The 12,868-nt window shown below is 32.9% G+C and overlaps 1 protein-coding gene across 1 annotated transcript in view; it reads right to left on the bottom strand.

The window, feature by feature from the left end:
• The window catches only part of LOC123708400, a 54,833-nt gene that overhangs the window by 23,057 nt on the left and 18,908 nt on the right, over positions 1 to 12,868 (bottom strand). The window contains exons 2-6 of the mRNA XM_045659077.1: positions 10,241 to 10,421; positions 7,461 to 7,522; positions 6,524 to 6,691; positions 5,347 to 6,314; positions 4,784 to 4,952 (exon numbers count right to left, since the gene is read on the bottom strand). Of these exons, the coding sequence (XP_045515033.1) occupies positions 4,784 to 4,952; positions 5,347 to 6,314; positions 6,524 to 6,691; positions 7,461 to 7,522; positions 10,241 to 10,421 (1,548 nt within the window). The remainder of the gene's footprint in view (positions 1 to 4,783; positions 4,953 to 5,346; positions 6,315 to 6,523; positions 6,692 to 7,460; positions 7,523 to 10,240; positions 10,422 to 12,868) is intronic.

Below are 12,868 nucleotides of genomic sequence, written 5' to 3'. Positions count from 1 at the left end.
TCTTTATATGTGCGCATTTAACATTCACTTGAACGGTGAAGGAAAACATCGTGAGGAAACCGGCTTGTCTTAGACCCAAAAAGTCGACGGCGTGCGTCAGGCAGAGAATTTGCCTATTACATTACCAAATAATCATGAAACAGATACTGAAGTCTCAGGCCAAGACCTTAAAAGGTTGTAGCGCGATTGTTTTTATTTCAATTATCTGTTTCATTTTCAGTGTGTGAAAAATATTATTAAATTAATGAAACGTTGGAAAGAAATATCTGACCATCAATTAAATAATATTAATACCAGATAAAAGTTACAAAAATGTGTGACACGGGCTTACAAATGGTAAAAAGCGCTTCTAGCTTACACCACTCACTGTATGAGTCAAAAAAACCAGTGACGCTACAATTTGTGATGAGCCTTCTGTCCATACGCCGACTTTTTGGGTCCAAGGGTGGCGTGTGTTGAATCGGCGCACAGTTTTTTTTTAAAGTATAGGAGGCGAACGGTCAGTTATATTGCCAGAAGGCTCGCAAGAGTGTTGCCAGCCTTTCAAGAAGTGGTACGCTCTTTTCGTGAAGGACTATAAGTCTAATTGGTTCGGAAATACTTCAGTCGGCAGCTGGGTTCATTGCTTACAAATGAGAGGATGAGAGTCGCAAGCTCCACTCCACTCCGCTCCACAAACCACAACACAGCTTCAGTTCCTAATAGACGTAGATTAATATTACATACGTGGGTCAATATCTCAAAACAAAAGCATGACAATACACATTTTGCTAAATGTATTCAGCCTATAGAATTACCAAACTTGTCAACATTAGTTGTTTTGCTAATACACGTGTTTGTTAATCTCAACAATGTAAAGTTCATAATAAAGGTTGTAAACTAATCATACATTTCTTAAATTTATATTTACATTTCTCAAGTGTCAAGTAGTTTAGTTTAATATTAATAAAGCTTTATTTAACGAGCGTACCGTTTATTAAAAAGCCGGCTACACCCCAATGTTCTGGTTCCAAATCCATTAAAACCAGATAAGCTTCCTGCCCAGTTGCCCCTGTTTTTAAAAAAAAATGAGAGTTTGTTGTCCCTATTTATATCATAGACTAGTAGAGAGAGGTTATATAATTTAAAAGTTACTACATTATTGGATTGTATGCGAAATAGTCAGTAATACTTGTAAAACGAGTTGACTGTGTTTATGTAAAACAGAACAAGGATATATTTGTTTTATTTTTGTAGTTGTCACGCTTTTTGTTATTTTATCAAACGGCGTAGTATTTTAGCAACCACTTCTAATTAAAACTGGCGTGGCTTTAATAAAAGTACTGCACAGTATTTTTTAGGTTCGAAATGTTTTCTAAATAAATCTGTGTAAATAAAATTTTGTTAGTTTCAACGTCCTCTTTACTTCCTTCCGTCCTTAAAAAATTACATATAATCTATGTATATAGATTAAAATGAATATGTTTTTATGTATCTGAAATAAATGAAAATAAAAGAAAATGGGGAGACATGTATTCTTATTGGTCATCTAAACATAATGTATATTTGTTTTTCGTGTATGTTATGAAAAACGATATTCCCATGTCTGTTACACGGAAGTTAAAAATATTGTTAAGTCAAACAAATTTATATTTTAATTAAGTCATAAGTAAAAATAATTACAAATTCATCGATACAACTATATAGACCCCTCTTTCTCTTAAGACCATAAACTTTACACACTTTATAGTCTTAAGAGACAGAGGGGTGAAAAGCTTGCGTATGTACACACCAATGTATTGCTCATTTAGTCAATTTAAAATTCATCAAAATAATACAGGAGCACATATTTAAAAAAAATATCATTGCATTACAATATAAAATTAAACATAATTCAATGAACTGGCGGCCTTATCGCTTCCAAACGATCTCTTCCAGGCGACCACTGTGAGAAAAATTATGTATTAAATTACGGTAGGCAAGAAGTGAAAAAATACATATTACATATAGTAACTAAGACAAAATTAAACAAAGTAAAAGTTCGATATTTTGTTACGTTTCCTTAGTTTGGATTCTAAGTATTTTACATTGATTTATTATGTTCTATTTAACGTATACGTCCGTATACATAATCGCGTTCTAATTAATTACTATCTATTATATTTAGAATTTATATTATTCATTATTTCCTGGGTGTCTAAAACTGGATCTCAGAAAATACATTGTACAAGCCTAAAGTAACTAAGGAATGCCTGAAATTTATTTTTATTTAGTATGCCTTTTTCACAACTTATAAAAAGTTCAACCGTAATTTTTTCACTCTACAGTGTGAAGCGGTGCATTTGAGCGTTCAGCGTTGCCTCAAGCAGGTCACACAATTATGCACTTTATGTTATTGAAATAAATATTATATTTATATGTACTGTTAGTTTAACTATTTCGATTATCGAGGAGTGTACATATGACCTGGAATATATTTAAAGACTTCTGAGGCATGTTAAGCCTGAAATTTGTTAATATGACGTTTAAGTGCTTCAAAAGAGATAAAAATCACTAAACACTGTTAGTTTATTTTATTTATTATAATAATTCTTGTATATAATTAACGTTTTAATCAATGTACCTAGTACGTCTAAAAATTTCACACGGGACTTCCGTGTACGTATCGTAAACCATACGTGCAAAAACGTGGTATAAATAAAAGCTTTCTTATGTACCAACATTACAAGATTTAATTAACGGGGTTCCAAGAGCGCGTTCGACAGTAATAAACTCTGGAATTCGGGAAAGGAATTTTCCGAAAAACAAGTTTTCCGAATGCAAGACCCTGATATAACCGTCCTTCGACTACAGATAGTGGTCATAAAAGTAATCTCGTGTCGTTCACGGACCAGTCAATTTGCTTTTACGATGATGCTCTAGGGTTGTTACCATTCTATTTCCTGCACTATATACTGTAAAGGTATCGGAATTAAATCAACAGATTTGTTTAATCCGCAAAGCACACAGTAATCTAACCTGGGTGAAGACTGTTAAAAGGGATATAATATATATAACTAGTATGTTTTTTATATCGCCTACGGAGTGTCATAGTGTCAGATGGTTCGAGGGTGCGTATCTTACGGCACGCTCTTCACGCTTGATGCTAAAACACGTTGGTTCGCGATAATAACATTTAAAACGTAGCATAAATGTGTTTGTAAAAGACTAAATATTTATTGTGTAAATTGCCAACGTAAAAAAATCACCAACAGTTTCGTGCCAGATTGCGATATTATATGGCTGACCAAGAAATACACTGGCACCTTCTTAGGTATTTAAGAAGCACCTTAACTCATATAAAAAGTCAATCACAAAAAAACCAACCCAATTTATATTAGTCAGAAATAAATACATTAAATGTTAGATGAAAATTAATAAGTAAAGAAAAGTACAGATGACACAACTTTAATTAGCCTTTTGTCCACATAAAAGACATCTTTAAGTATTAACGATCTAGCATTTGTAATTAAATAAAGTTTCTAAAACCTCTAATTAGCAGTCATTCAATTAATATATCTTGTCATTTCTGCAGTAATTAAGCTCCTTAAGAAAGGCGATAATTGTTTTATTGATAAATACTTGCCAACGCTCGGCTCACTGATACATTAGTAAACGAACTGCAATATACAACTTGTATTATGTACAATATACAATTTGTTTATGTAATACAAATATTAAACAAAACGATTTTAAAATGTCAGGGGAGCAACTATGTATATCCAGGCCCAACTCGTTTATTAAAATGCTAAATCTTTACATCTGTGAGCTTTAACCAAAACGGGTTCTTCAGAAAGGGGACAAGTGGAACGATGGGATTCCTGGGGTATCTTTTAATGGATGATGATGATATATCTCATGAGAAATGCAACGACGTTCTAGAACATGTCTGAGAAAGTAGTTCACAAAGTAACATTTATGTTTTTTTTTTGCAATCATAATTAAAATAAGAAACATAAATGACAAAATGAAATTCAATTCACGCAGTAAGAATATATCATGAAAAAATTCTCATTATTCTGATAATAAGTCGGCGCAAAATGATCCATCAAGAGGACGTTCAGTCTCGACGGTCCTCAATATTACCAAGAAAATCTCTGAATTATCGTAGGATTGTTATCTGTATTTCTTCATTAACCAGGGACGTTCAAATGTTGTATCACTGAGGACATGTTCTAACTCCTTATATTATATTGGAAAATTAATTGTATTTTTACTGAAGTGTATTATGGAAATACCACCACTAAATGTGCATGTTTAGCAATGCATTATCAAAGGCATATTTATCTTAAATTAATTGAATTCCTATTTTTATATTTAATGACGCAAAGAATATTAAAATAAATATTTTTTATACTACTAATTGGCCACATGATATAACACAAACAGTAGTCCCGTGTATACTCGGAAGGTTGGTTTCACGTTTTAGGAGACGCGTTGTGCCTGTCGAGATAATCCACCTAGTATTCTCTCATAACGCGATTTTATGACCCTATATTACGCGTTATGTACGAACGATTCACGTCTAACTGTTCTCGTTAATGGTGATTTACACCGAATATTGAGAAAAAACTATGTTATGAACAAAATAAGTGCATACAAATGTCACAGTACAGAAATATAACGTGTGAAACTCCGCGTTATATGGAAGAAACCCTATGTTATATGAGGGACTGAAATCGCGTAATAAGAAAAGGCGTTATAAGAATAGCGTGTTATACTATACATCTAGTTTTAATGCATATATGTAGACATATATTCGTACCTTACTAGTTCCATGGAAAATCCAGAAGCAGCATCACTCGTTTCTTCCCAACAAGAGGCAGTGGCGTCACTTAAAAATTGAGCCTGGGCAGACCACGCATCACAATCTCTTAGGACTTGTCGCAAAGCCCCAACAATCATTCGTACTGTAGCCCGCACAAATACCTTATCTGTTAATTTAATATTAATTTCCAATACATGTGTAAATAAATAGACATTTCAGTGTAATTTGCATGCGATTTTGTAATAAGAAGGCGAGTTTCTATGACCACTATGAGCAAGATCAAAATAAATTAGACTACACACAAATTGTAATAGCATCTTTATTGGTTAAGGTATATTTTTCATGTTAGTCGATAAAACGAGCGTGTAACCTATATGAGACCACATGACAAGCGACTGTATTTAACCCAAAAGTCGCGTGTTCTGTATGAATATTAATAGACCAGCGCATACATCCTGCTTAGTGGTTATGTACTGTAGAATAACAAGCAATTAACTTTAAAAGTAAATTACAGTGAATTGGAAACTCTTCTTTTAAGATTTAATGAGAAAAACACTTACCAATCGTCATAGGCTCGGGATGTAAGGCCAACAGTCCTACTGGTAAGTGGTTTAATATCTGCGATACATTATGTTTTCCTCTAGGCATAGGTTCGTCCATGATTTGATCCTCTACTTCATGATCAATTCTCTTCTTAGCCATATTTCTAATATTACTCATTGTAGAAGTATGCACCGTGGGATTCATTAAGAAATCACTAATATCACTTGAAAACGATAATCTATTTATTAGGTCTTCCCTACTGGTTTCTGCACTTTTCAATACATTATTACTCTCATACGAATTGTGTACATTTATACTATTTACATATTTATTAAATGACTCATTTTTCAATTTACTAGAACTAGTCTGTCTACTTTTATTTCGATCAAGGAACGCATTACTCGTCCTTTCTACTAAATCATTTGCAATTTTAGAAGTTTCAACGCCTTTTTTATTTACATTATAATTTCTAACACTTTCCAAACTAATATTGCTACTACTTTCATACGATTGACTAAGATTTACAAATAATGATTTATTACTAATAATGTGCGTCTCTGACTTATTAATATTTCTAATAATACGACGAATAAGTGAGTTTCTAGACTTATGCATTACATTAGATCCAGAATCTTTTGTGAGCGTTTCTCGTGATATTTTCTTCATATCTGTGTTGACAATTTTTGTTACTTTTATAGTTGTATTATTGTCAGTAAAATCTTTCTTAATGCGTTCCAAGCGGTCAACATCAATTATATCATCGACAAAATTTTCTGATTCAGAATATGAGGATGGTTCCTCATATGTTCCGTTGGAAATATTATGAAACACAGCGAATTCCCTAGAGGCATCAATCCATAACCAAAAAAAGTGTCCATCAAGCATGTTGAGCCGCTTGGCTTCCTTCATGACGAGCTTGGCATATTTCACGTCACATATCATAACGACGACACCTCGAGTCAGCCTTGATATATCAGCCAGTCGCCTGCACAGATGTAATATGTAATTTATTACTCTTTCCTTAACAGTAAAATATTACTAAATAAGCCTCTTATCATTTATTAATATTATTGAAGCAAAGACTTCTGAAAATACTAACTAACTTTGTGTACTTTTCAATACATCAATATTTAAAATATCGTTACATTTTTTAATTCGCTATGAACGAAGAAATAGTATTTGAATATAAAATACCTGAAAACAATACGGCGGGATCGGCTCGGAGGAAGAGGAAGCCATTTAGGATTAAGCGGTGGAGTGTTGAGGATCGAAGACAGATCCTTCCTTAGGGAGAGGGCTAAGTAAATATCCTGTTGTGTCAGTAGCGTGAAGGCATGCCAATGTGTGTGTAGAAGAGTCGCCCTGGTGAAAATTGAATTATTAATGATATATACAATATATATTAATGAAACCTGCTTTTTACATGAAATCAATAAATATCTAAAATAATGTATTTACTGTATTAAAAGGCGTTAAATTATCACATTATTTAATTTGAGTTTGAATATTACATTTTAATCTTATTGTGATACTTAAATGTACGTTTCAATAAAAGTATCTTGTATCTTTTGTCCATAACAGGCTATCGAACCTTTGTTGTAAAGTCAATACGGACTCATATCTTGTTTACAATTTTTATACAAAATTTAGACCTATTGACCCGGTATGATAATGAGTTATTGTTTGAAAAATTCAGTCATTTTGATGAATATGCGAGATGAAGCGCTTATTAAAATTTTCATACAAAATCGAATACTAAGGATAAAAAAGGTTTTTGTCAGGTAACGGAATTTTGAAATTACATTGATTATTAAGTAAGCAATGTATTCAACATTGAATGGATGAAATATGATTTTTTGTAGTAAAACTCAGTTCAGGTTAATTTCGATCATAATTTTTTACCTGTATAATATTTATAGGATTTGCGCCTTCAAAAGAGCAAAAAAAAGATGCATAGGTAATTGAAGATTCATTGAAGACATTCGACATTGGATCGGCATGTCTCTATGTCGTGTATCAAGCATAGATGTTCATTTACATATATATATATATATATATATATATATATATATATAGACGGAAATGCATTTATAAATGGTTAAGGCATAGGTTAAGGTATTAGTAAACTTACCTGAGTGCCTGCAAAGTTTCCCTTATCGTTATTTCAAGACGAATCTCCAAAGGCAGCATGTCCTACAACAAAGTGTGAATTGTAACAATTATGTAACATTCTTTTCGTAAGAACGGTTATCAATTCACGTCACGCGGTAATCGTCGCCAAAGTACGTTATGAATGACCAACATTTTTATAACGGCTTTTTCCCGAAGCAAATTATAAAAGGATTTCCTTAATGTTCAAAAAATGTTGCAGCTTGTTTTACAGTTCACAACGCATGTTTCCATCTTCATGTTTTTTAATACTGTGATCTAATCTATAACGGATAATTAATACTTCTATTGTAATAAAATATATCTTAACTTAAAATAAAATCTACTTTAAAGAATCAGTGGCGCTACATTCTTTTTAGGTTTTAGCCTCAGATTATTATATCTGTTTCATGATCATTTCCAATCTTATAGGCAAGTTGGTGATCAGCCTCCTTTGCCTCCCACACGCCGTGGATTTTTTAGGTCTAGTAAAGCCGGTTACTAAATGCGCACATAGAAAGTCCACTGGTGTACAGCCGAGAATCGAACCTACGACCTCAGGGATGAGAGTCGCACGCTGGAGCCAATAGGCCACCACTGATGCTGCTACTGACTATCTTTGAAATATATTTTATTTTTTATATCAGAAGAGGTTTATTTTGCACTTTTGTCCCATCATCTTAGTGGTTTTAAAGATCCAAATAAGCTTAACATGAACGTGATTTATTGACATTAACGTGACCTTAAAAAAGCAACGTTTCTTAAATGACCAAGCGCCATTTGTCATCGTGAGTGTCCATGGGCGGTATCGATAAACGTTCGTTCTAAATAAATAATAGTTTTAATGATTGATAATTAATATATTTTGTAGTTATAAGAATAAATAGGGATTGTTTGTGGCAGTAAAAATGCAGACACAGTATGTCACTGTTTAACAATGTGTGGTAACTACTAGACTTATAATTTATAATTGTTCCTCGTCTTCATAAATATCAAATTAACTTGTCCAGTCCTAAGCAATATAATCACAAAATTTTATTGTTTCTAGCCTCTGTGGGTGTCACAGCTTTAAAATATGTTTAATACAATTACTTTAACATAATAACGTGTTGTCTTTTGTTAAAATAGCTTTTACACATTAAGAAAAACACTTTTTGAACGGATTAAAGCTAAAAACTATTAAAAACTTAATTTACATAATTCTAATTTCCGACGTTTCGCGTGCTTTTCAGCGTGCGTGGTCACGGTGACCAATAATTATACGTTTTTAATAATACATAGCTTTAATCCGTTCAAAAAGTGTTTTTCTTAAAATACAGTGTTGCTACAACCTTTTGGGTCTGAGTATTTGTTTATGTCAGTATCTGTTTCATGATTATTTAGTTTTTATAATAAGTAAGTCGGTTCATAAAATTAATCAATAGCAAAATTTCAAATCTGAAATGAATGAGATAAATTCAGTATTTGTGGTCACAGAGAACCCGTAAAATACGACCTCATGTCATTGGCTTAACCACAACGTCATGCATTCAATTGACCAAATTACAAATAGCTATTTCGAATAACACATGTCACCTAAGCACAGACTACTACAGTTTAGCATACGTCAATACGGGTGTTAACCGTCCAAATTGTTTTATTACTCGACAATTCTAACGTTCAGTTTTAAATGTACATAGCACTGTTCTAAAACAATTTATTGTTGTGTTACCAGCAACTATTAGATTTTTTGTATTGTTTAATAAATAATAAAAGAATGATAAATCTTTTATTTGCCAAGATACAATTGGATTGATCAACTACAAATATCCACCCAATCATCCATATATAAATAGGCATGCAAATGTCAAATCACTTTTTCCAATGCCAATCTGTCAGAGCTACGCTCGCCAAAACAGCCCGAGCTGAGCTGTAAAGGCCCTTAAGGCCAACAGCGAGATTACATTCTCAAAAAAAAAAAAAAACTTTTTCCAATGTTGTGGTAAGTATAATAAGATAAGTGTTAGAAGGTCGTCATTCACTTATACTTGTTTATGATGCACTGCATTTGAATTTGGATTATGTTATTTTTTATTTTTGATGTGATTGATTATAAATTATATTTTCTCATATACAAGTAAACACAATGTTTTCAAGTATTATTTAGTTTTTATTCAATTGCTACAGCCACTACTCCACCCTATCATTACATTATCATACTGGCCCACGCTATAAGGGACCTTGTCTTTAAAAAAATTATGACTTTTATACTAAGGTTTCCTGCGTTTTATTTATTTAATAATCCTCCAGCTAACATGAATTATATATAACAAAAAACAACTATACTAAAGGTATAGCCAAAGATGGAATATATATACAAAGAGATTAAAATTTTACGAAAATACAAGCGATTAAAGACATTTATGTAAGTAATACCTACTTCGGGTGTGATGGTGTGAAAGCGAGGGTGTGCTCATGATGCAGGCTATTAAGCGCTATGGATATTCTTACTAAGCTTTAAAGCATATCCTATTTAAATATCTGCTTTTAAAACACTTATAATTATAGTAACAGAGGCTCGTAAAGATCACAATCAAGCTGTCATAACATCTTTGTGGGATTATCATGATAGATTTTAATGTGATGCATAAAAATTAAATAACTATTTACCCTATATACGAGCTAATTTTTTTATTTATAATAACTACCAGTAATAGTTCCTTTCATTTTAGCTTCCTGTACGGCCTTTGCATGTGTATATAGATATAAAAGTTGAACACTCACATTAGCAATGGTGTAGGGTAAATGCAAGTGTTTGGGAGAGGTACGGACGGTCGGGACTCCTGCGTGGGTAGCAGCACTGACGAGAGCAGTGGCCACAGGTCCACCACTGCAGACGAAGAGCGCTGCCACACGTCGCCCTTCGAACGCCGAACACATCTGCTCCAACACTCGCGCACTGAATCTAAAGAATATGAAAAAGAAAGTTTGCATTAAAATCACATTTGGAGTAACTTGTAATCATTTGGACTGACGGTGGTTGGTAACACAGAAGGAAAAAGACAGCGTGGCCTTTCACCAACTAGATGGATCGATCAAGTGGGTGAAAGACTCCAGTCCTCAAAATTGTACACTGTCATAAGAGAGGCGCTGGACAGAAACCGGTGAAAACAGATAATTCGCTCCAGATGCTTCGTTGCTGATCACGACGCTCACGACGTTAGCTGCTGATTAAAGAGAGAAAGAGAGTAATAGTAACGTGCTAAATAATGTTTTTTTTAACATGCAGCAAACAGGCAGGAGGCTCATCTGGTGTTAAGTGATACCGCCGCCCTTGGACACACTCTATGCCAGAGGGCTCGCGAGTGCATGGCCTACCTTTTAAGAATTGGTACGGTAATTTTTTTTTAATTGGTTTTATGTTATGCAATATAAACATTATTTCAGTCCTATTATCGCTATTAAAGTATTGGAGTTTTAAAAAAGTTCACAACTCATTCCCATATATATAAAAAAATTGTTCAAGGCGGTTCAGACGAGTTTGATTTCAGACAGGAGAATTTTATAAAGATTAAATATTCTTTAATAATTGATGCTGAGCAACATTCCTTACAATTTAGATGGACATGGGCAGGGCACGTAGCCCGTTATACAGATGAGTATCTAAAATAGTCACTGAATGGAGTGGTCCAAAAGGAAAAAGCTTTCAGGTCTTCTGGTCAGACCAATAGATCGATGGGCCGACGGGATCTATCGACGATGGTCTAGTTGCGAAGATGATGTTGGAGTACGCCTTCTCCTGCATAGGTGATAAAATATATAAAAAAAATATTTATATATATTTTTGTTAAATGTATGTCAATAAGATGTGAATGAATAAAGGCCTTTTATTACATTGTTTAATACGTAATAAACACCCCTACGTGTAGTATATGTTGTGGTAAAACCCCAAATTATCTTTCACCATAATAATATTGGGCTTATTTTGTATTTTAAAGCCTATAAATTTATCTTCGGACTGAAGTATGTGATGTAAAATAGACATTATAATTAAATTATCACATTTCAAAGCCTGTAATACAATAGTATAGTTTTGTACTTACTAGACCGCTTCTACAAACATATCAAGGGTATCAAACCAGGGGGCAAACGGGTAGGCTCACCTGATGTTAAGTGATACCATGGACAATGGACAAAGCCAATGGACACTCTGAATGCCAGATATCTTGCGAGTGATTGGTTTTTCCTTCCAAAGTTTTTAAATGTTGAAATCTTTTCGTATATGTTATGTTTTCCTTAGCTACAAAAATTGTTTTTTGTTATATATAAGGCACGAAATATATATACATACATATTATTCTTGATTTTATTTACGAGAAAACCATAAATTAAACAAAAGATAACGTGAAGTAAAACATGGCGATCACGCGTGTAAAAATTATGAAATACCGTCAACGAAATTATTATTTTAGACAGTTTCTTTAAAGAATTCATCTATATATGAACACTATATTTACTACAATTTACCAAGTACATGAAACTGGAGAGCTTTACCAAGTTAATATATATTGTATCTACTTATAAAGCTAGAAAATTAAAAGCTTTTTAATTCTGTAGAATTGTTCAGTTATTGTTCGTAATAGATATTTTATTATGATATTAAAGAAAAGCTGTGTAAAGTTACTACACAGTTAACGATTATATAGTTGATAGAAGGGCCTGGTACTAGTGCTAGACAGGGAACTTCTTATTAATTTGCGATATTTGTTTAAAAATAAGTTTTGTTTGATGATTTGCTATTTTAAAATTGTACCGAGAGTTTCTTACGCCGGCCTACATCCTCTGTCTTCTTTGCCGATGATTAGGGATGTCAACCTAATCAAATGTAATGACGTGGAATAAGTGACACCTATATCGTATGTTCCATTACAAACATTTTTTTAGCCTAATCCATAATTTGCTCCGCCAATCGCCACATTTGTTTTCTTTAAAGTTTTGTTAGTTTCTCAGTTTTAGTACGTATACAATATTTTTGATTATACTTAAAGGTACGTACTAGTAGTTTTTGTAGTCAGTGTACTTCTTTCATTGTTCCAAAATTTATTATTTCCTCACCTCAGGCTGACAATTTTTTTGCCTTTTTTCGTTATACGATTAGTCAAGGACTACACAAGTTATGTCTTCTTTATGGTATGGTAACATGGCTTAATATTTACGTTCAAAAATTGTTTATCAACGCCCATTGTTCTCTGTCCAAAAGTATTGGTGTACATTATATCCAATATTATAGCGATAATAATTACGAATGCATAAGTAGTACCAGCATTCAATAACACCGCAAACATATTACCATGAACAAATATTAGATTACTCACGATCGCATTGCATACTATACAGAGTGATTAATTAAAA

The sequence above is a fragment of the Pieris brassicae genome, chromosome 4 (genome assembly GCF_905147105.1).
Source record: "Pieris brassicae chromosome 4, ilPieBrab1.1, whole genome shotgun sequence".
Classification (NCBI taxonomy): domain Eukaryota; kingdom Metazoa; phylum Arthropoda; class Insecta; order Lepidoptera; family Pieridae; genus Pieris; species Pieris brassicae.
The sequence above is the reverse complement of the archived record's forward strand: the minus strand, read 5'-3'. Positions and strand labels throughout refer to the sequence as shown.